This window comes from Lissotriton helveticus, chromosome 8, assembly GCF_964261635.1.
Source record: "Lissotriton helveticus chromosome 8, aLisHel1.1, whole genome shotgun sequence".
NCBI lineage: Eukaryota > Metazoa > Chordata > Amphibia > Caudata > Salamandridae > Lissotriton > Lissotriton helveticus.
Genome location: NC_136069.1, coordinates 1438117540 through 1438140467, shown reverse-complemented (window position 1 = coordinate 1438140467; position 22928 = coordinate 1438117540). Strand labels below are relative to the sequence as shown.

Here is a 22928-nt window from a genome sequence, read left to right as displayed (position 1 = left end):
GAGTTCCCCAGCTGACGGCGCATAACCCCACAGGAGCTTACCCATGAAAGCAATCCCTGCCAATTTACCTGGTGTTGTGACACGTGTGAACCCTTTCTCGATTAAGGACAGGATAAACTGTATTACATCTTCCTGCCGCCTCACCACCGAAACCGCCGCCTCGCCCCTGAAGCCACAAACTCCACCCATGCCATTGTGTAAGTCACCTGAGTAGAGTGCCCCAGGGACCCTAAAACCAGCTGCAACATCCTGTGTTGCCTACGTGCCAAAATTGCGGTGGCATGCTGGTCAGGTTCCGGTCTGCATCCTTGGCTAAACCACGGAATCTTCCCCGCTGCGAATGAGACAAAGCATCGGCTATGTCATTGTTCACCCCTGGCACACGCACTGCTCGAAAGGCAATATCATGTCGCAAACAGCCCAGCACAAAAACCCTCAGCAACTTTAGCACTTGTGCATCCCTTGCACACTGCCGATTCACCACTTCTACCACTGCCATGTTGTCTATCCTGAAAGTCACCCTCCTGTGGGCCAGCAACTCCTCCCAAAGCGAAATCGCCACCACCAGGGGGAAAAGTTCCAGGAAGGCTATGCTACAACCCCCCCTGCCCATTTGGGGGGCCACCTTTACGCACACCATTTGCCCTGCCAAAACAGTCCGAATCCCTCACTCCCTGCTGCGTCCGAAAAGATCTGTACATCCCAGACCATATTGTCACCCCGCATCAGTGGCCCACCATTGAAGTTCTGCAAGAAGAACTGCCACATCCTCAAGTCTTCTCTCACTCCTGCTGACAGCTGCACATGATGATGCAGCGGCTTCCGCCCTGCCAAATTGCCTACAGAAAGTCCGCCCCACTCTCACCACTCTGCATGCAAAGTTCAGGTGACCCAGTAGCACCTGTATTTCTGTCACCGTGACTTTGTCATGCCAACATAGCCGTCAGCAGCCCCAACATTTGCTGCAGTTCATCAGCTGGTAAGTGGGCCTCCATTGCCCCCGAGTCCAACTCAATTCCTAGAAATGACAGTGCCATACCCGGCCCCACTGTCTTTTCCAGCGCCAACGGCACACCCAACTCGCCCATGATCTCTTGGAACATGTCCAGCGCATACTGGCATTCCATGGAGCCTGGGGTACCCACAAAGAAAAAGTCATCCTGGTAGTGCGTCACTCCTTGGTGACCCGTCCGTTCTGTGAACAACCATTGTAGGAAAGTACTGAAACATTGGAACAGTGCGCAAGACATGGAGCAGCCCATCGGCAGTGCTTTGTCCACATACCAGCGGCCGTTAAACTGGATCCACAGTAAGCCCCAATCGTCTGGGTGGAATGGAAGCTGCCGGAAAGCCGACTTGATGTCGCATCAATGCCGTTATGCCCGCGGTCACCTCAATTGACATGGCTGCGTCAAGTGATGAATATGACACCGTTGTCTGTAGCTCATCAATAAAATTGTTTACAGAGCCACCTTCGGGGCATAACAAATGTTGTATGAGGCGAAACTGCCCCCTCTCCTTCTTAAGCACTACCAACTCAACCATAGGCCAATCCTCAAAGGGTCCGACCATGCGGCCCTCACTAACTTCCTTGTCCAGCTTTTCCTGCACCACCTCAGGGTGCTCCTTTGCGGACTTCAAATTGTCAGCCCAACGCCTCGTCCTTGTTCCATTATAACCTAGCCTAAACCCTTCCAGAAACCCCAACTGCAGCCTTTCTGCAGCCCCCCTGTCTGGATATTCCGGCAGGGCTGCAACCAACTTGTCGACCCTAACTGGTGTATGAGCCTTTGGGCCCAGGCCCCTTGGCCCCTCTCCCACTCGCGGGCTGTTGTTGATTGGCGGACCGAAACCTTCCCGGCTGACCCTGCTAGTTCCCCTGCTGCTGACCCTGAGCCCCCCAGCACTTAACCAGGGCATGCTCACTCTTCCCACAGCCCGAACATTCATGCCGGAAACTGCAGTATTCTTTGGTGCACAACCCCTTATTGAAGTCCCAACAGGTCCCTTTGGATCCTGACTGCCCCTTACCCCTGCCCCCCACCCCTCCTCGGGTGGGGCGGCCCTGAAAGGACTGATATCCTATGGGAAGCCCGCTGGCCGTAAATATGATTTTCCCCGAGCCTGCTAACCTCATGGTATGCTGCCATAAATCTGGGTCCAGCTCACCCCATTTGGCCTCAGGGTCCCATGCCATACGTGCCCTAAACTCTTCGTCATATTGGGCCCAAGCATAGCCCCCACCAGTAATCTGGGCCTTCCGAATGACATCCATATATTTAAACATGGCTACTGACCGCTCGGGAATTTCTCGCAATATACGCTAGCATAAATTAGGAAAGCCGCCGTCCAATTCTCTATTGTAAGCGGCACCTTTGGCCTTTTTTGTAGCTCATACGCCTCCTCCTTTGAACCTTCCTTTGATCTAACTTCCCGATGCAGGAGTTTCAGTATCTCCACATACTCCCCCTTCCATATACGCTCCTTAGTAACCAACATCAGATGCGCGCCCAACGGCTTCGTGATGCCCATATATGGCAACGTTTTATCTTCAACTCCTTACTCTCAACCTTTACACCTGACTCCCCTGTCGTGTCGCATCCTGGTGTGTCACCCCCGGACCCCTTACTCACTGCGTCTCCTGGCCCCTTACCCGGCCCACACCTGTGTCTTCCTTGCCTCCAGCGACCTTCTCTGCAACCCCGGACCCCTTACTGACTGCGTCCCCTGGCCCCTTACCCAGGCCCGCACCTTCCAGCGCTTCGTCAGTGCCTACCCCCACAGCCACGTACGTCTCCTTCTGTAACCTGGCCCCCATGCCCCCAACCCCTCCACCCACCCCCACAGATACCATAAAATGGGCTGCACCGGCCGACCGTTTACCTGGAGCCAAGGACGCAGCACGCCAATCTCTGCTCCTCCCCTCCAGGGGGGGCGACCTGTGCTGCCAGCGCGATGTCCGACCGGGTACTCCTCTCGGTGCCGTGACACCTGCAATACACTAGTGACAACATTACTCAACTCACCCTATCCGTCTCTGAACTCCCCCTCCTGCATACTATCTTCATCATAAACCAATTCAACATCCTTTGAACAGCCAGCCGGCGGCGCTGACTTCACTCTTTTAGCAACATTAAAAACAACTTTTGCGTTGCGTCGCTCCTCCTCTGGTCTATTTCTGCCGGACTCGACGGGATATTACTGCGAATAATCTTTGAGGGCCTGTTTTGGTCTAAAATTTTAAAAAAGATGGATGTTGAATGCAATATAAACACATTTCGGTGCAAAATGTCTGTGATAGTCTCTCCACATCACCCACATTAAAAAATAATTTAACGGAAAACGGTATTTGAAACAATCTGTTTAAAAATTATTGAAGGTCATCCGGGCAAGAAAGGGTGGGCCCTGGGCCAAAGCCCTCTTTCCATGTCTTAAAACGGCTCTGGTCATAAGGTGAATATCACTGCTTTCCAGACATACAAGGCCGGGCGTTCTTTATGTACGTTTGTGAGATGTCACACACATTAGACTGATCTTGTTCTAGAATTCAGTTTCAGTTTATTTTATTTTGCAGAGGTACTTAAAACCACTGCAATATTGTTTTATTACGTAAACTGAATGAAGTATGAACCCCGTTAATGTTGCTTAATGAGAAATCCTCTGCCTAAATTCTGAACCGGTCCTTTCCTGCACAAGAGTTCATACTAACAACAAAACGTCTCATCTTTGATTGCGCTCAAATTCAGCGCGCTTTCCTTTGCTCAATATTTGCATTTTAATTTTGAGGTGAATAAATGCAGAGCAGACTTCGGAAGATGACTATAAGTTCTTACTGTTCATTTGCCTTTATGCCCTCCGTGAATTGCAAACACATCCTGCAGATATAACTAAGCCCGCCAAACATACTGTTCTCTTGAAATGCAGTAGCATTTTGTTTAGTTTCAAGCCTTGTGTGCAAAACATGCATGACTAATTTTTTTCTCAGTTAGTAGATGGTAGTTTGATTTGGGAACATCTGCAGTACGGTTATGGGGTATATTGCATGTGTACTTCAGTTGCGCTCAGTTGTATTCTGAAATTCATTCTGTTGTATTCTTTCCTAGGTATTCTTTGCTGAGGAAGTTGGTTCAAACAAAGGTGCAATCATTGGGCTTATGGTCGGAGGAGTCGTTATAGCAACAGTGATTGTCATCACTCTGGTGATGCTGAGGAAGAAACAGTACACATCAATTCATCATGGCGTAGTAGAGGTGGGTAGCGTCTGTGGAGCGCAGCTGTCGCTTGAATGCAGAGAATGCCACTGTCATTTTCCAGGAAAAAATACATTGTTTTAACGCCACAATCATTTTCATCTAACATCTTTGCGATACCAGAAATTTCTCCAATGCAGTGTGAGGCTACCTTGAAACGTGCTTCTTAAGTAAGCTACTAGGGTTTCAGTGATGAAGCATATAATTATTGGAAATTCTAATGTTTTTTTCTGCTACTTGATTGGAAGCAGAAGTATAGCTTACAGCTGTGGGTGAAAATAAGTAAATACAGAGGAAAATGGACTGTAGTGCTGACAGACATGTGCGGGCAAGAGATTGAGAAATTAGTGTGCACATGAAAGAGGAAATGGGGCACAGAATGGAAGAGGACGTGTAAAAATACGGTTTAGCTTAATAATAAAGAAAATGGAGAGAACGGGGGCAGAGGAGGCGGGTTTGCCTTACGCAGAGCATGATACATAAATGAGATCAGAGTCTCCCTTAACTTCAGACGCCATTAACCAGAGGTGACCAGATATTTTGACGCACTTTTAGTGGTTGGCCTATCTCAGAGGATAGTGATGTGGTCAAGCGCCACCATGGAAGCCTTCGAGAATGCCTTACGCAGCGACCAGAGAGATCATGTGACCTAGTAGCCACACCATGTGTGAGATTGGAAGGAGTGAGGTAGGACCTAGTGACACAAAGCAGCGACCCCACAAGGCAAAGAAGATGCCCACAACTGACAAAATTCCTATGACCATAAAGAAAAGATGGATTAACACGAGGAGAATATAGAGGCATAGAAAGCAAAAGGTAAGCTGGGGCGGGACCACTAGGCCAGCAGCATTGAGCATGTCATAGTTAAGGGTGACAGAGAGGGCACAAGTTTAAAAGCTGTTCTGGGTGGCTGATCTCAAATTGTTACATGAACCTAGCACTGAGCCCATAGGTGGTATTGGTGAATAAAACCGTGGTCATTGCTCCATGGCACAATGGTATGAAAACAGCAAGTTGTCTGCAGTCGCGAGGCCCACATCTAACATGGAAGAGAATCGTGCCGAAATTGAACATGAATGGTTGCGGGGGTAAAGGCAAGATGCCAGTAAGGGGCAAAACAACAGACAAGGCATGAAAACGTAAGGGACTCCCTTGTGTCATGCATGTAGAACAAAGGGGATGAATTAAAGCATCTGAATAAGGGAGAGCCCATCATGGGAAGGCCTGCTTGGGGAAGGATCTTAAAGCATTGTGTGATTACTATTCTATAGTGCATCCGAGTTATAATTTGATTACTATCATACTATATCTGAATTAAATGTATCCCACCACCCTCTTGAGTAATCCTCAACTGCTCACCCAATCTACATTTGGGGAGTCAGAAGCTCTAAAGCATTACGTGCTCAATCCAGACACAAGGTGAATTAAGTGGTACAGTCTAATTATCCAGAACAGCTCTAGCAGTGCCCGTGGGATAGTCCGACTGCAGCTCTCATAGGTAGGGGCAAAGTAGCCCAGGGAAGGAGTAGGCAATCAAAGTACGTACGCGCTCTGTTAATGTGTTAGTATTCCTCATCATCTGCAGAGTTACTGCCTTTACAGGTTCAGCTCTCTTTAAAGCTGAGGTGTGATTTGTAAGGCTTGCACTAAAGGGTGTGTGAGGCGGGGAAGTAGGATAGGGTAATGATGAGGCTATCTATGTGCTTTTACTACAAGTGTATACAGTAAATATTTGTTGGCCGGCATGTTAAGTCCGTGAAAATTCATAATGTCCATGCCCTATGTCCGGATCCCCGGGTATGTGAGTAAAAGATGGGAAAATGGACAAGATCGGAGATAAGAACTTATTTTGGATCATGCAGCTTGTGAAAGGGTTGTTCTGAGTGTTGGGTAAAGGGAACCCATGCTCTTCTTTGACTCTTTCCCGATGGATAATGGCAAAGATGTACAACCGGAGTCATTTCGAAGATGTCCTACAAACAAGATACTTAAGTGTGGAGTATGAACCCACACACACACATTCTCAGTAAAGTACCCTTATTGGCGGTGTTTGCCTTTATATTTTGGCAAATATGCCACTTTTGTGATCTACAGATTGGAGATCCAGAGACATAAGTTGCAAAGAGTTGTCATACAGTACAGATCGGAAGTGTGCTTTTGGGTAGGTGGGTCTTCTGTGATGCAACCACACTTTCTAGCTATTCATCGCTGCCTCAGGGTAAGGTTTCAGAAGGATGCAAAATAATGGTAATTGAAACGTGTGCATGGTTGTCAATCTTCCTAGCCCTTGCATGGAGATGACAGCCATGTTTGTGGGATACTTTCTCTGGGTAGAAATAATTGATTATGGTCTGAGCTGTACACTGGCCCCCCAGGTACAACACTATGTGTAGGGCACTGGCATCTCCCCTGCTTTTCTCAAAGTTAACATTTTTAGATGTGTGTTGGACCACACTTGGAACTGAGTCAGCCAGACAAGCTTGTCATTCTTCAGTTCATTTGAGCCAACAAATGTGAGAAAGCTTGCACTGTGCTGGTTTCCACCGTATGGAAGTTTCTTCTCCTCCGCTCAAAATCAGCCATCGGGGATCCTGAAAAAATTGAAGACCAAGCTTTTCAAGACTCCTGGTTAGGCTCTGCCTGCCTCTCTGTTCAGCATCCAGAACCTGCAGTGGTTTATTAGCACTTCAGAAACATCTAGCTGCTACATGTCTGTAGGGTGTTGGACTAGTATGGAGTTTTGCCCATGCATTATTGGATGTGCTGAAAGAGATCTGAATCAAATGTGAAAGAGAGTACCCTCTGGGCCCAAAGGAACTGGGTAGAGTCAAGAATTAAAATATTAGGTGTTCCCTGGGTTGGTTTACAAAAGACACAGACGTATTTTGTATCCACACACACTGCTGTCAGTCAAACATTCATTCTCAATTCCCCAGGTATGTATTGTCCCATTCAGTAGTAGAACCACAAGGCATTAATGATTGTGTAAACCGTGGATTAAAAGTTCACAAATCTTTTATTCTAAAAAGGAAAAGTTCCATCAATAAAAAGAATCAATTCTTAATACAGTGCCTAGTGCGCTAACACATTGAATTTTTAAAGCACACAGTTTTAGACAAAATTAAAAAACATATATCATATATCACAAGATCAAAAAAAAAATTCTATTAAAAACAGTTTTTAATGATGTCCTCATTAAACACTGTTTTTAATAGAAATTTTTTGGGGGGACAATACATACCTGGGGAATTGAGAATGAATGTTTGACTGACAGCAGTGTGTGGATACAAAATACGTCTGTGTCTTTTGTAAACCAACCCAGGGAACACCTAATATTTTAATTCTTGACTCTACCCAGTTCCTTTGGGCCCAGAGGGTACTCTCTTTCACATTTGATTCAGATCTCTTTCAGCACATCCAATAATGCATGGGCAAAACTCCATACTAGTCCAACACCCTACAGACATGTAGCAGCTAGACGTTTCTGAAGTGCTAATAAACCACTGCAGGTTCTGGATGCTGAACAGAGAGGCAGGCAGAGCCTAACCAGGAGTCTTGAAAAGCTTGGTCTTCAATTTTTTCAGGATCCCCGATGGCTGATTTTGAGCGGAGGAGAAGAAACTTCCATACGGTGGAAACCAGCACAGTGCAAGCTTTCTCACATTTGTTGGCTCAAATGAACTGAAGAATGACAAGCTTGTCTGGCTGACTCAGTTCCAAGTGTGGTCCAACACACATCTAAAAATGTTAACTTTAAGAAAAGCAGGGGAGATGCCAGTGCCCTACACATAGTGTTGTACCTGGGGGGGCAGTGTACAGCTCAGACCATAATCAATTATTTCTACCCAGAGAAAGTATCGCACAAACATGGCTGTCATCTCCATGCAAGGGCTAGGAAGATTGACAACCATGCACACGTTTCAATTGCCATTATTTTGCATCCTTCTGAAACCTTACCCTGAGGCAGCGATGAATAGCTAGAAAGTGTGGTTGCATCACAGAAGACCCACCTACCCAAAAGCACACTTCCGATCTGTACTGTATGACAACTCTTTGCAACTTATGTCTCTGGATCTCCAATCTGTAGATCACAAAAGTGGCAATTCTTAATACAGTGCCTAGTGCGCTAACACATTGAATTTTTAAAGCACACCGTTTTAGACAAAATTAAAAAACATATATCATATATCACAAGATCAAAAAAAAAATTCTATTAAAAACAGTGTTTAATGATGTCCTCATTAAACACTGTTTTTAATAGAAATTTTTTGGGGGGACAATACATACCTGGGGAATTGAGAATGAATGTTTGACTGACAGCAGTGTGTGGATACAAAATACGTCTGTGTCTTTTGTAAACCAACCCAGGGAACACCTAATTATTTTAATTCCTGAAAGAGATCTGCACTCATGAAATGTGTTCAATTACTAATGGTTAATATAGAGAATACCTTAATATAAGAATTTGCAGCACCACCGTCTGGCAAGAAAGAATGTGTTTGTGACTACATTTCGTGTAAATAAATGGATTTTGCCGCTGTCAAGGAAGTGACTCTTTGTTACATTACAACCAATAGTCTAGTGAGCAATCGTATCTGCTTTCAGGGACAATGTTGGCACACCCTCGGTGGCTCATCTAAATATGCCATACAAGAGGCCCTGGTTGTTTCCAAATGCCCAACCTCCATCAAAGGTGTATTGATTCAAGTCTGTTAAATTAACAACCAATGCCTGGTGGATTTCATACCAAAAATCTAAAAGTATGGTTGCTGAAAAGCGAGAGGCGCAGTAAAATTTAAAAAAAGGACCACCAATTCAGAAATGAAAAGTACAGAATCATGCACTTGCTCCCTGGCAATTTCTGCTGCAGAAGTGGTGTCTTGGGTATTCCAGTCTAGCAGCAGAAGACGCTTGGATGTTCGATTCTCCAGTGTCGTCTTACCTCTAATGACCGATTGTGGCTCTAGGCAGCTGTGCTTAGTGTTGTCTGTTTTTGCGATGAGATGAAAGACCATTCCTGGTACTAGGCAACAGCTGTTCCTTGCTCTGTTCATTCTTGGTTTAAAGGTGCCTTGAGTACATCAAAAGCACACACAGTCATTTACATTCACAAAGAATCGCCCGGTTTTAACTGTTTTCTTTTTTATTATTATTTTTTTTAAATTTGAAGGCCATGGCTGCTGAAGCGTTGATCAATCACCATGACTGCATTGCTTTTACAGATTCTGAAAGCAAGTAGAGCAAGATGTTCAATTAAAGTAGCACAAGAGGACATGGATGGATTGATTGATTCATCGCACAACCTAGGAATCCGCAAATGCCTTGTGGTTTTACTTAGCTATGCCTCTTTGCAATGTGCAACTGTCTCATGCATAAGACTTATCTCAAGAATAAGGTGCAGTGGAGCGGAAAATACCAGACACCTTCCCTCAGCGAGGCGTGTGAAATTCAGCTTTTTGTCACTTTGGATCATATCGAATATGTTTCAGCCACAGGCCAGGCATCGTAATTTTATTCAGACAGTTCACTTAAAGGTTGCTTCAATGTTATCTGCCTTGCCTGCTTGGGTTCAGTGTGTACTGGGATATGAAGAGTTGGTTGTCAGTCTGTTAGGAGATTGTGTGCATGGTACAAAACATTGTGCCTCTGTTTTCTAACTATTTCGGGTAATACATTTTGCAAGGTCAGCAGCCCATTTTTGTGCGTTTGTTTTTGCAAATATGTAGGAGTTCATGTGTAAATCTCTGCACAACATGTCGCAGAACCTGTTTGAGTTTCAACTTGGAATTCAATTTATACTCCAGAAAAAACGTCAACAGTCTTGGTTTCGTAATTTGGCTGGTCTGGTCCTGGGCTTATGTAGTTAACATAAATGAAACACCCACATTTTCAGCTGCAACCTGGACAGATTCTGCAGTCTTTTACATGTGTTTGTGTCACTCTTTTTAGGTGAACAAGATGTAAAAAAATCTAAAAAGTATATCGTGGATCCAAAACCTTTACATCGCTCTGTGGAAAGACTATCCGTTTTGTGAAGGTACAACTGTGGGCTCTCAAACTGCAGCCTCGGGCAGATCAATACATCTCAATAAGCAGGTCTCACTGACTTCCTTCCGCTTTCTATCTCACGAGAATCGGTCTCTGTTCTCCAGTTGTGTCTAGTCCCATCACATCCGCCATTTGCCTGTGGAATTTTGAAAGTCCACCATATGCCACCACACCTCCATGTGGCCATACATATTGAAGGGCTACAAATATGAAAGAAAAAGTTCATTACATCCCAGTGGGAACTTGACCTAGTCCCCTAGCTGTTTTCCGGCACTTAACATTTCCTGAAAAGCACCCTCCTTACCTTCAAGGGCAAATGCCAGCAGTTTGCCTCATAGGTGAGCAGAGGTCAGTCGTCCTCTGAAGGATTGTCCACGTGAATTTTTAACTCCTCTGCATTTGTTGATGCCATTTTATACTCTGTATTAGCATGGTGTCTACTCTCATTTACAAAAGGTGTCCTAGTGTTTCAACAACTAGGCTACTACCCTTGTACACTTTACTGTCCAAAGCCAGTCGCGGCCGGCAGTGGGAGTTCCTGCAGGGGCAGGGTGGGGGGTAGTAATGTATGGATTACGGAGCTTCCCAGGTAAGTAAACATTTACATAAATAAAACGAATTTCGTTGAGTGCACTGCATACCCAAATGCGATGCAGTGCGCAAAACGAAATTCGTTTTATTTATTTAAATGTTTACTTACCTGACAAACTCCGTAATCCATACATTACTACCACCCACCCTGCCCTTCCCCCTCCCCACGTCACCGCCCTGCAGGTACTCCCACTGCCGGCCGTGGCTGTCCAAAGCTATGTAGGCCTATGAGTCCAAGCTTATTCAAGGAGGTTGTAGTAGGTTTGTAACTCAAACACATTATGGCACACTAATTGTGCACAGTCTACGGCAGCATTGTGTCGGAGGCATGCATTTGTGTCATTGTGTACTCAACAGGTGGGATTATATTGACTGGGAATGTTTTTGCCTTTTGTTGGAGTTTGACAGCTTTTTTGCCTTTGTGAGAAAATTGCAATTCACATTATTAAGGGGCATTTGCTCAAAATGCATGAATGGGGAGCATTGGAATGATGTAAAGAACATGTCTTTAATGTTACCATGAGACAGCTCTATAAAGGGGAGTGACAATGCAGGATGGAAGAATAATAATAAAACATACAACTGCAGAGTCAGATCCCAGTGTATTCAGTTCTTAAATTAGCTGCAAGAGGGAAATCTCCATGTTTTTCTTAATCGATAATCTGTATGAACGATGGACTTCGGCCCAGTGCTTCAGACCTTCCTGGCTTGCACCATGATGGCAAGAACAAGTTGGATCCCAGGATATTTCCAAACCTCGAACTGGAACAGGGAGATGGGGCGTAGTCTCAATATAATATTTGATTACAAATCCCTGCAAGAGTTTATTAATGGCTCAGGAATGGGATCTAAATATCAGGGCAAAGGCATCAATGTCGAGGGCAGGGAATGGTGGATCAGAGCAACAACCTAGCGCTGATATCACAATATTTATTAGTGGAAATTGTTAACAGTCCTACATTGAGTTAATTGAAGGAGGGACATAAACAGTACAGGTGAGAGGATCTTAAATTATTTTTAGCCCATTTATTTTAGTCAATTATTAAATTTGTATGCAAGTGTTCAGCAAAGTTTTGTAGTGCCCTGTCATCACTTGTGGTCTTCTGAGTAACCTAAAATAACCTGGGATTGAGACAGACGGTAGGCTCAATGGAGCAGGCAAAGCTCTGTTTTGTCCAGTGATCTTATGTTTTGACGGATCTAGTTTTTTATTTTTAGCAGTTGTGGGTTTTTGCTCTTTTGCATGTTCCACAGTGCTAAGGGCAGAACAGTAAGCTCTTTTGTGAAACAAATGTTTGACTTGGAACCTTGCAGAAAAATGTGCAAACTCAATGGACTTCCATTGCGTCCCTTGCAACCTGTCTATACAAACTAACGACTCAACTCGTATATCTAGCTTCTGAAACCACTCACTCTTTCTCAGTGGCCTAAGTACTGCAACTCACCGGGGGCATTAGTGTAGAGGATGGGACACAGAGTTAACCAGCGTATTGGAATTAGTTGAGCTCTGCATATAAAATTTGAAAGCAACACTTTAGTTAGATTACTTACCTTAGAATATCCCCAGGCGTCAGGCTGGATCCAGAAAGATTTTTCATCAGCAGTACCCCTGCGCATGGGTTGTTGTCGTCTGCGGCTCCGCGTCAGTCGTCGGCGTCTTGATCGCCGGGATGACATCGTCGGAGTACTAACCCGCCGCCCTCGCGCGCTGACGTCAGTTCTTCGTTTTTCCGCTCCAGCAAGCGCAGATCCGGGACGAGCGTACCCATAGTCATTTTTTGACTAACTTTTTGGACATTTTGTCTATCTTTTTTTAGCCTACTTCGACTCCTGGTGCCGATAGGGATGCTCGGGTTCAAGCCATGTGACGCCTGTCACCGACTGATGTCGGTTACCGACCCACACCATCGGCGTCTCTAGTGTCTTGGGGCCGACCACGATGACAAGTCGTGCCCCGACTGCTGGGCCATGACGTCGAAAGCTAGGCAGGAGTGGTCCCGCAAGGTCCTCGAGATCCGGCAGTCGGCTCCATGCTGCTCGAGGTCCCAGTCGAGGAGGAAGTCGAGGGGCCGGTCGCGGACCCGCAGTCCTCACTGCTAGTCGGGATCCAAGTCCTCGCACTCAGGTAAGTCGAGGCATCGCAAAAAGAAGTTAAAGAAGCTACATCTCTCTGTGCTTTTCTGACTCCCCTCGTTGGTCGCGCAACTCGGCCGAGGGTTCGGGTGGCACCACCCGCGCAGCTCTGCTGGAGCCAAAGGAGTCGCATCTGACCCCACACACTCCGGTGCCTGGGCTTCATGCGACTCCGGGCGAGATTCGAGACTTCCTCGTGGCCATGAGGACTCTCTTCCCACCGTCGAGGACTGCTGGCATGCCTCCGGGCCCCGCAGGTCTGACTGGGGATCTTAGTGGCGGATTCGGCCCCTGTGCAGTCATCAACTTCAGTCCCGACGCCGCAGACCCCCGTGGGATCCATGCCTGGATCCCGGTCGACCCCAGTTGACCTCACGACTCATCTGCTGGCGCCGACCCCCATGGTGTCGCTCCCGGCGCTGTCCTCTGACGACGCTGTCCCTGGTTTCAGTCCAGGTCCCGTGTCTGAGAGGCACCGCTCAGCTCCGTCTCCGACGTCGATGGGTGAGCCTTTCGCCTATGACCTGGCTCCGTCATTTCTGCCTGTTTACCAGGACACGCATGAAGGGGAGGACTGGGAGGGGTCTGAGGACCCTCTGGCACTGCAGTGCCAGTTAAATCAGGACTGGGCAGATGAGCTGGGGGAGGCCAGTGGTCTAGACACTTCGCCTGACACTGGTTTCATCTCTCCTCCTTCCGTTGCTTCGGAGGAGGGTGCTACTTATGCTGTGGTGCTGCGTGAGGCGGCCAAGGCCTTGCGCCTGGAGCTCCCTGCAGCGGCCGTGAGGACTAACCTCTTCACTGAGGTGCTTCAACCGCCAGTAAGCTCTTCGGAGCCTCTGCTACAGTTTAATGAGGCCCTCACCGACGTTCTGATGGGCACTTGGTCCAAGCCCTCCACAGTTTCTGCTGTGGATCGGAATGCAGCCCGGCGCTACCGCCCAGCTCCGGGCAACCCCTGCTTTCTGTCCGTACACCCCCCTCCTGAGAGTCTGGTTATCCAGGCCTCCACGTCCCAAACAGCCTTCTCGCCTTGTGGTCCATTAATACAGCATGCCTTTTGGACTGTTACACCCACTCTCTGTGGGATACTCTGGCGGACGTGCTGCCCCAGTGTCCAGAGTAGGCCAGGACACGGCTCACCCAGGCTCTTGCTGAGGGGCGAGATGCAGCACTGTATTCCATTAGATGTGGACTTGACACTACGGACTCGCTGGGCAGAGCGATTGCAACGACAGTGGCTATTCGTCGTCACGCCTGGATGAGGTCCACAAATTTTTCGGGGGATGTCCAGAGCACTCTCATGGACATGACCTTTGATGGCCTTCGCCTTTTTGGCGACAAAGCAGATAGCACGCTAGAGCGCTTTTAGGACTCCAGGGCTGTGGCCAAGTCCTTGGGTCTGTCTACCCAGCGCCACCAAACTTATGCTTTTTGCCCCTTTCGTGGCCAAGGAAGAGGCGCCCCGCACGTTCTTCCAGCTACAGGCCGCAGAACCAGCCTCATTGCAGTCGCGGACGTGGATTCCGCCGTGGCAGAGCAGGGGGACAGAGAGCCCGTCAGTCCACATCGCTCCCGCAGCATCTGCCTCAAAGCCTTCCTAGTCCGATCTTTCAGGCCCATTCCATGCCAGTGGGAGGCAGAGTTCACCATCACTTCAGACAGGTGGGTGCTGCAAATTGTCCGAAGGGTCTACTCCCTCCCCTTCGAGGCGACCCCTCGATGCCACCGCAGTACCACCGCATGTCGGGGGATCACTTGCAACTTCTGCAGGAGGAAGTTACGGTCCTCTTGGCCACGTTGGCCATGAAGCAAGTTCCTGGCCCAGAAGTAGGACAGGGTTGTTATTCCCACTACTTTCTGGTTCCCAAGAAGGGCAAAGGGGGCCTACGCCCTAACTTGGAACTCAGGAGCGTCAATGCCTTCCTCCGGAAGGAGAAGTTCAAGATGCTGACATTAGCTCAGGTTCTGGCTGCCCTATACCCTGGAGACTGGATGGTAGCATTGGACTTGCAGGACGCTTATTTCCACATCCCCGTACTGCCGGCCCACCGGCGTTACCTGTGGCTCACAGTAGGCCACAAGCACTTTCAGTTTACCGTGCTCCCCTTCAGCCTCACCAACAGCAGGTTCAGGATATTCAGGCTCTGATTCAGATCTTTCAGCCTTTATCCCGAGTTTCGGTCAGGATGGCCCTATGGCTGCTGGGTCTGATGGCCTCCTGCATCCGGCTGGTACATCACGCCAGGTGGCGGATGCGGGCTCTGCAGTCAGACCTGAAGTTCCAGTTGGCTCAATGTCGGGGCAACCTGTCCGACCAACCTGTCCGACCACGTCCTGATCTCGGAGGGCACTGCAAAACAGTTGCAGTGATGGCTCACGGAACGCGATTGGGTCAGTGGCAGATCCCTCTCCCTACCCCAACCGGAGCACGTAGTGGTAACGGATGCGTCCCTCCGGGGATGGGGGGCCACATGGGAGAAGTGGAGATCAGAGGTCTCTGGTGGAGTCCCGGCTCCATATCAACCTTTTGGAGTTGCGGGCGATCCGGCTTGCACTGAAGGCATTCCTTCCCTCTGTCTGGGGAAGTGTAGTGAAGGTGTTCACGGACAAAACCACCGCCATGTGGTATTGCAACATACAGGACGGGGTGGGGTCATGGACTCTTTGTCAGGAGGCTCTGTGCCTCTGGACATGGCTGGAACATCAGGGCATCGCCCTGGTGGTTCAACACCTGGCGGGCTCTCTGAACGGCAGGGCGGACAAACTCAGCCGTCAGTGCATGATGGATCACGAGTGGCGTCTGAACTCGGACGTGGCGCAAGGTCTCTTTCGGCAGTGGGGAGAGCCTTGGTTTTTCTATTCGCCACCAAAGAGAACGCGCAATGTCATCAGTTCTGCCAATTGGAATTTCCAAGGCGACACTCGTTCGGAGACGCTTTTCGTCACGAGTGGAGTTGCGGTCTGTTATACGCCTTTCCGCCTATACCACTTCTGCCCAGAGTGCTGAAGAAGATCAGGCGATCGGGCCCAAGTCATCCTTGTGGCTCCGGATTGGGCACGAAGATACGGATATCCCGAGGTACTCAGTCTGCCAATCGATCCCCCGATTCGACTGCCTCTTCAGGAGGACCTTCTGTCGCAGCAGCAGGGGACGGTCCTCCACCGAACCTGTCTAGCCTCCACCTCCATGCGTGGAGATTGAGCGTCGGCAGTTGATGCCATTTGACTTGCCTCTTCAAGTCGGTGATGTCATTCTGGCAGCCAGGCGTCCCTCCACTAAAACGGTTTACGCCTGCAGGTGGAACAAATTTGTGGAATGGTGCACAGCAAAGGCTGTGGATCCCCTTTCCGCCCCTCTTTCTGAGGTTCTCCTCTTTCTTCTTTCTCTGGCCCAGCAGGGCTCTGCTCTGGGCATCATCAAGGGAAATCTTTCAGCTGTTTCAGCCTTCTTGAGGCTTCCTGATCAGCCTTCTCTTTTCAAGTCTCCTGCTGTAAATAGATTCTGGAAAGGCATTACTCACATGTCTCCTACTGTTCCCTTTTTAATGCCTCAGTGGGAGTTGAATCTGGTGTTAACTTCTGATGTGTGCTCCCTTTGAGACACTTCATAACTGTCCTCTTCGTCTTCTGACTCTCAAGACTGCTTTCCTGGTTGCCATCACCGCTGCCAGAAGAATGAGTGAGCTCCAGGCTCTTTCTTCTAAACCTCCTTTCCTCTCTGTTCATCCAGACAAGGTTGTTCTGAGGATTGGCCCTACTTTTCTTCCTAAGGTGGTTTCTGCCTTTCACATCGGGCAGTCCATTACCTTACCTACCTTCTTGCCGCCTCTGCATCCCTCGAAAGAGGAAGAGAGGCTCCACCGTCTGGACCCAAAACGTGCGCTCTCCTTTTATCTGGATCGCACAAAACAGTTCTGGGTGGACGACCAACTCTTCGTTGGCTACGTGGGCGCTAAGAAGGGGCAGGCAGTGCACAAGTGAACCATCTCTTGGTGGGTCGTTTTGAGCATTAAGGTCTGTTATTCCTTGGCTAAGAAGGATCCTCCTGTAGGGCTGCGTGCCCATTCCACTCTGGCCACAGCGGCTACTACTGCCTTGGGACGGGGAGTCCCTCTGCAGGACATTTGTCAGGCAGCTACGTGGGCCTCGCTGCACACGTTTGCCAAGCATTACTGCCTGGACAGCCAAGTCTGGAGAGACGGCTTCTTTGGCTGTTCCATTCTCCAGGACTTCCTGGTGTGATCTTGGTTCGCAGACCCACCACCGGGGTTGGTATTGCTGGAGTATGTATTCTAAGGTAAGGAATCTAACGTGCTTTGTTCAGATGCACAAGTTACTTCCCTTCGGTAACGATATATCTGTAAGAAACATTAGTTAGATTCCTTACCGCCCCACCCATCCTCCCCGTTCTGCGAACCGATATCCAGGGTTAAGGTCATCCCTTTCAGGGCCCTAGATTCATGGCACCAGTATCGGTTCTTGCATGGCTCTGCGTTCCTGGCACGGAAAGCTATGTACAGAACTGACGTCAGCGCGTCTAAGTACTCTGACGACATCATCCCGGCGATCACGATGCCGACGACGGACGTGAAGCCGCAGACGACTCCTACCGACGCGCAGGGGTACTGCTGACGAAAAATCTTTCCAGATCCAGCCTGACGCCTGGGGATATTCTAAGGTAAGGAATCTAACTAACTAATGTTTCTTACAGATATATCGTTACCGAAGGTAAGTAACTTGTGCTTTAGATTCTACTGCCAACTTTTATGAGCTTGTGCTGACACCGCTAAGACAAGCTTCAGTTATAAGCCTACAGGCAGTCAGTTATGACAGCCAAATCTCCGTTCCTAAGTAGTCAAATTAAAAAAAATCTAGTCCTGTCCATTATACACAATGATCAGAAAATGTACATCTTACCTAGCCTCTTGTGTACCATACCCAACATGCTGAACCTATTAAAGTTTAGCAGATTTCTTCTCTCAAAAAATGATGCATTGTACGAGAAAATTAAAAACAATATATATAGTCCACAGTGGTAATTCTCAACCTGTCATTCAGGAGTATTGCAAATAAGTTAGATCTAACTTCAGACCAGTAAAGGCAAAGGAGGAACGTCCATATCTTTCTTCTATAAAATGTGGTTCTCCAGTCCTCTGGTGTACTTTAATTTCTCCGCTCTTATCAAGTAAGGTCAATTAACTGTTTAACCTCTCCTTCCCATCATGCACTATGTTAAAGCCTTGGTAGCAAGTAGTGGTGTCCTTCTTTAAAAAAAACAAATTGGTTATCTTAGAGACAAAAATTATTGACCACCCATTATGGGTGATTGGTAAGATTCTGGAGAAACTAGCCAGTAATCAATTGTTGGAGTTGCTTGAAGAAGGCAATCTGCCAGATGACTGGTACATGGGCTTATGCCCATGCAGAGGCACTGAAGTTTAAGTCACCATGATAGATGAAATTGGAAGTATCCTTTGGGAAGATAATGCAGTCTGAGTCTCGCTCCTGGACCTCTCCACTGTATTTGACATAGTAGAAGAATGAATGAATGAATATAAATTGTATAGAGCGTGAATTTAGCCCAGGGGCATCAAGGCGCTATGGAAGGAGATAAAGGTAAGAGATGTGCAGGGATTTCAGGGCTTAGATGTTAGGACAAGTGATCACCTGGTGCTTCTGAAAAGGTTAGCTGATGCAGTGTTATAGGGTATGGTTTACAACTGGTTTAGTTCCTTTCTGACTGGAGCTTCTGCAGCACTAATACTTGCCACCTTTCATTCCCTCCCCCAAGGGTTCTGATTAGTTGAAGAGTAGCTCAAGGACCCTCGCTGCCCCAACATTTAACTTCTGTGTGTAACCTCTGCTATTAATTATCCTCTAATTTAGTTTATGTGTGGCTTTCTACATGGAAGACCATTAGCTGGTCATACAAATGGACCATCAAAACTGACATATTACTGCTGGACAGAGATACTCTGTCAAAATAAGTCTCTGGGCCCCATTGGTGGGTAAGCCGCCGTCACCTGCTAGCAATATTAAATCTCTGGGAGCAATGACTGGTGAGAATCTATCCTTTGAGAACCATATTATTATTATTTATTATTAAAACCATTTATTAAGCGCCTTGTTACCCAAAACAGTGTGTCCCTGCGCTGAGCACTGCACAAAAAGCTAAGAAGACAGGGATGAGGGAAACAAAAGAGGAACGGAAGAGGCACATAGGTTAGGCCTGAGGGAAGAGAAAAGTTTTAAGCTTAACCATATTACTTCGTTCATCAGTACCTGTTACATCCTGTTAAAAGCAATGAGAAACCAATGGGCTTTTCTCTCTAGAAATACCCTGCCAGCCATAGTACCTGCTGCAACATAGACTAGATTATTGATATGCACTATATATTGGTCTGCAGGAAGTTTGCACGTAGACCACCTGAGAAAACATGACCATAGCTCAACAGCTAGAAAGTGGGTGCCTGTGGACCGGGGGGAATCAGGTTTCTGGTCCTGTGCCTCGCTCGCAAAAACTATTTCAGGGAGACCTCTTTTCACTTCAAATCTTCAGCTGAAGCAGGACGAGAAAATCAGCAGGCCAATTGCTACAGAAGATTCCCAGAATAGGTCACCTCCACAAGGGAGGGTGGGGGTACTTTTTATTATCAAGCCTCTGAACTCTAGTACGAGTGCCCCTTATCTTTATGAACCATCTACGCACTTAAGACTTCACTGATCGAATGACTGAGGCACTCGGAATCTTCCCTTCCTCTGCATTTCTGGCTTCATCGTTGTTTCTTTTAGGTTTGCAGCACTAAGCAACCACTGAGGGTGTTGCACTCTATAAATAAATAATCAAATCAACCACCTTTAGATATGCGCAAAAAGTTTGAACGCGAAGGGTGAAAAAGAACTCCTAGAAATAAGGCATGTTAAAGCAAAGTTGCGTGATGCCTTTCTACAACTTTGAGAGCTCCGAACCACCCAGAATCGCAAGCCCTCTCATGAATCTAGGTTGATACAAGTGTGCTGCAGGGTCAATGACTATGCAGTGGCACAGATCCCATGCCAGTGCTGCAACCCAACCCCCACTGGACTCCCTTACTCACCTACATTCGAGCATTGTTGTCACCAGCATTACCATCATCACTGCTCCCAGCCGGGGCCGGGATTGTTGCTTCACATTGCCCGGTGTTGGCCTTCTTCTGTCTTCGATCGCTAGGGATGTCAAGGACGCACCGTTCCACAGTGTATCTATGTAATAGGCCTGTGACACCGCAGATGCGCGGTGACTGTGCATTTGTCATGAAGTGAAAGCACGGTGGGGACAGCACAAACTAACAATACCACCATTTGCCTCTGCACTGTTCCCATCCATCCAAATGGCAGTTTTTAGGATGGCACTGAATTTCGGTTTCTGTTTCGGACATTTTATCAAATCAAGTTTTTAAAAAATAAGTTGCGGAATGGTCGTCGGAGGATGTTATATCTATTTAAAATCTTCTAAATGCTATGTAAGAGTATTTTATACATGTAAATATACTTTTGGTGTCAATAAACAAACAAGTCTACACAGTGGTTTATTAGTACATATAGTACCATATCTAACGTATTCATAATCAAATGCCAATACAAGCCAGCGATTTTAGACCGGAGGGAGGTTTCCTATTTGTATTTTATAGACGATCTCTGTCTTTGTGCAAGGTTGGAAATTGACACAGTTCTTCCTGCTGTATAACGTTTGACATTTTGTTACATTTTATCCCATAGGTTGATGCCGCTGTGACTCCTGAAGAGCGCCACCTTTCTAAGATGCAGCAAAATGGCTACGAGAATCCAACGTACAAGTTCTTTGAACAAATGCAGAACTAGCGCCGCACAACCCCTCCCCTTCCGGAGCTGGACAGCAAATGATTGCGTTACTGCCCATCGGTGTTCGGTTAAATATATATATATAAGAAGAAATAACGGGGAGAGAAACAAAAACACTCTGTTTTATTATTTACTCATTACCGCCTTTTGACAGCTGTGCTGTAACACAAGTAGATGCCTGAACATAAATTAATAAAATCAGTAATGTATTCTTTCTCTCTCTACAGTTCAGTCTTTTCATGACTTAATTAATGAATGTTTTTTGTGTACTGTAAGAGTTTAGCTGTATTCAGCAACAATAGTGCATGAATAGATTCTCCTCCTCTGCTTATTTATCATGTAGTTCCTTAGCCAGTTGTATATTATTCTTGTGGTATGTGACAAATGGAGTCCTAATACAAATATGCGTTATAAAAATTGATTGGGGATGCATTCTGTGTATGTGGGGTTCTAGATGCTTCTCTTTGCCGCCTTTATTTTCACATCACTATGCATTTTAAAGTAAGACTAGATTTTTTAAAGAGTATTCCATACAAGTTATTGAGATTATTTTTCTCTGCAGTGGCATTATTGTACAGATTGTTGCTTCTGCTGTGTCAGTGATGTAGAAAATCATGGGAATACACATTTGTTTTTTTGTGCCTGTTTTATGTGCACACCTTAGACATCGGAAAGATTTAAGATACAATTATTTTATTTTCCGCGTGCGGTTGATCTTTACCACTTGTCCCTGTTCATTCTGAGCAAAATTCCATGGAGGAAAAGGTGCTCTGCTGGTTAAAAATTAACAGGGATACTTTAAATTTAAAAAAAATGTTTCTGCAGGATGATTGTACAGAATCATTGCTTATGAACTGATAGCTTTCTACACTGTGTTACATAAATAAATTTAAGAAAAACTGGGCTAAGATTTTGGGTTGTGTTTTTTGGATTAGATGGCTGGCAGAGAATATGTAGTGAATGATGTAAGTCTGTATGCATATAGTGCCACTTAGATACAACAACCCCAACTAAACCATCAGACTGTGGAATAGCAGGTTAGCAGAAAGCAGTACCATCTCGGTAATTTGTTCTGAATGTATCATGTGTGAAATTTTTAGCTCACTGTGGGATATTTACCATAGCTTCCCCCCATACAAGGTAATTACTTTGCTTCTAAAATGTTTTTTCAGCTAATAACTACACTGCCCTCATGTCCATGCTTTGCAGTGAGTGAAAGTAGCATCCAAGGAGGTGCCATTATGGAAGCCTGGATAGGAGCCAAATAGTCCCTGAGTGGGTTGGGGGGGTTAGGAAAAGCTGCAAGGTTAGAGTATTCACCAACGCATTGGCAGTGGAGATTTGATACATCCTGATTCTCCCTTTGAGCCTCACAGAAAAAATTAGATTTTTAAGTGAATGTATCCAACTAAGCATCTATACCACTCCCAACATGCTTTCCAGATGGCATCAGGCCACAACATAGTAAAATAAGAAAGCAGTAGCCTGCATATGTAAGCAGCCAAGTTATACTCGTATATTAGATTGAAGTGAAAGGGTGGATGGAGAAATGTTGCACAATTCCGTTATTGAAAATGTGACATGCATGAAAATGTGTTGACATGTAATATTGTCATGTGTCTAAATCTCACAACAGGAGATTTAAGGAGTAAGGGAGGTATTTAACATTTATAAGAATGTACAATAGTGCTATTCCTTTGGTGGGTATTCTGTGTGCTATGCAAAGGATGTGTCCCTATACCTTTGAAAGCACACCATCAGTCAACCCTCTGTCTGCTGTTCTGGAAAAATTGGGTAATTATTGTATTTCTAGCTTCCTCTTTCTTAGCAAAATTTTAAGAAGGGGTGTGACCAGACAATTGCAAGTGTACATGAATCTTAACCACCTTCTCCACAACACAATCTGTATTCTGACAATTATCCTTGATCTATTGCTCATACGATTGACCACACTACACTGCTGGAAATGCTTGAACTCTGGACTGGACTCTTAAACCACATTGCAATGGGTCATACATTCCTCATCGATTGAAACTTGAAAGG

At 46.5% G+C, this 22928-nt stretch overlaps 1 protein-coding gene across 4 annotated transcripts in view; it reads left to right on the top strand.

Moving 5' to 3' along the window:
* The window catches only part of APP (amyloid beta precursor protein), a 493123-nt gene extending 471335 nt beyond the window's left edge, over positions 1 to 21788 (top strand). For all 4 annotated transcript variants that reach the window (XM_078658371.1, XM_078658373.1, XM_078658374.1 and 1 more), the window contains 2 exons: positions 4104 to 4250; positions 20784 to 21788. In XM_078658371.1, coding sequence (XP_078514497.1) covers positions 4104 to 4250; positions 20784 to 20885 — 249 coding nt within the window. In that variant the 3' untranslated portion in view covers positions 20886 to 21788. The remainder of the gene's footprint in view (positions 1 to 4103; positions 4251 to 20783) is intronic.
* The last annotated feature ends 1140 nt before the right edge of the window (positions 21789 to 22928 follow it).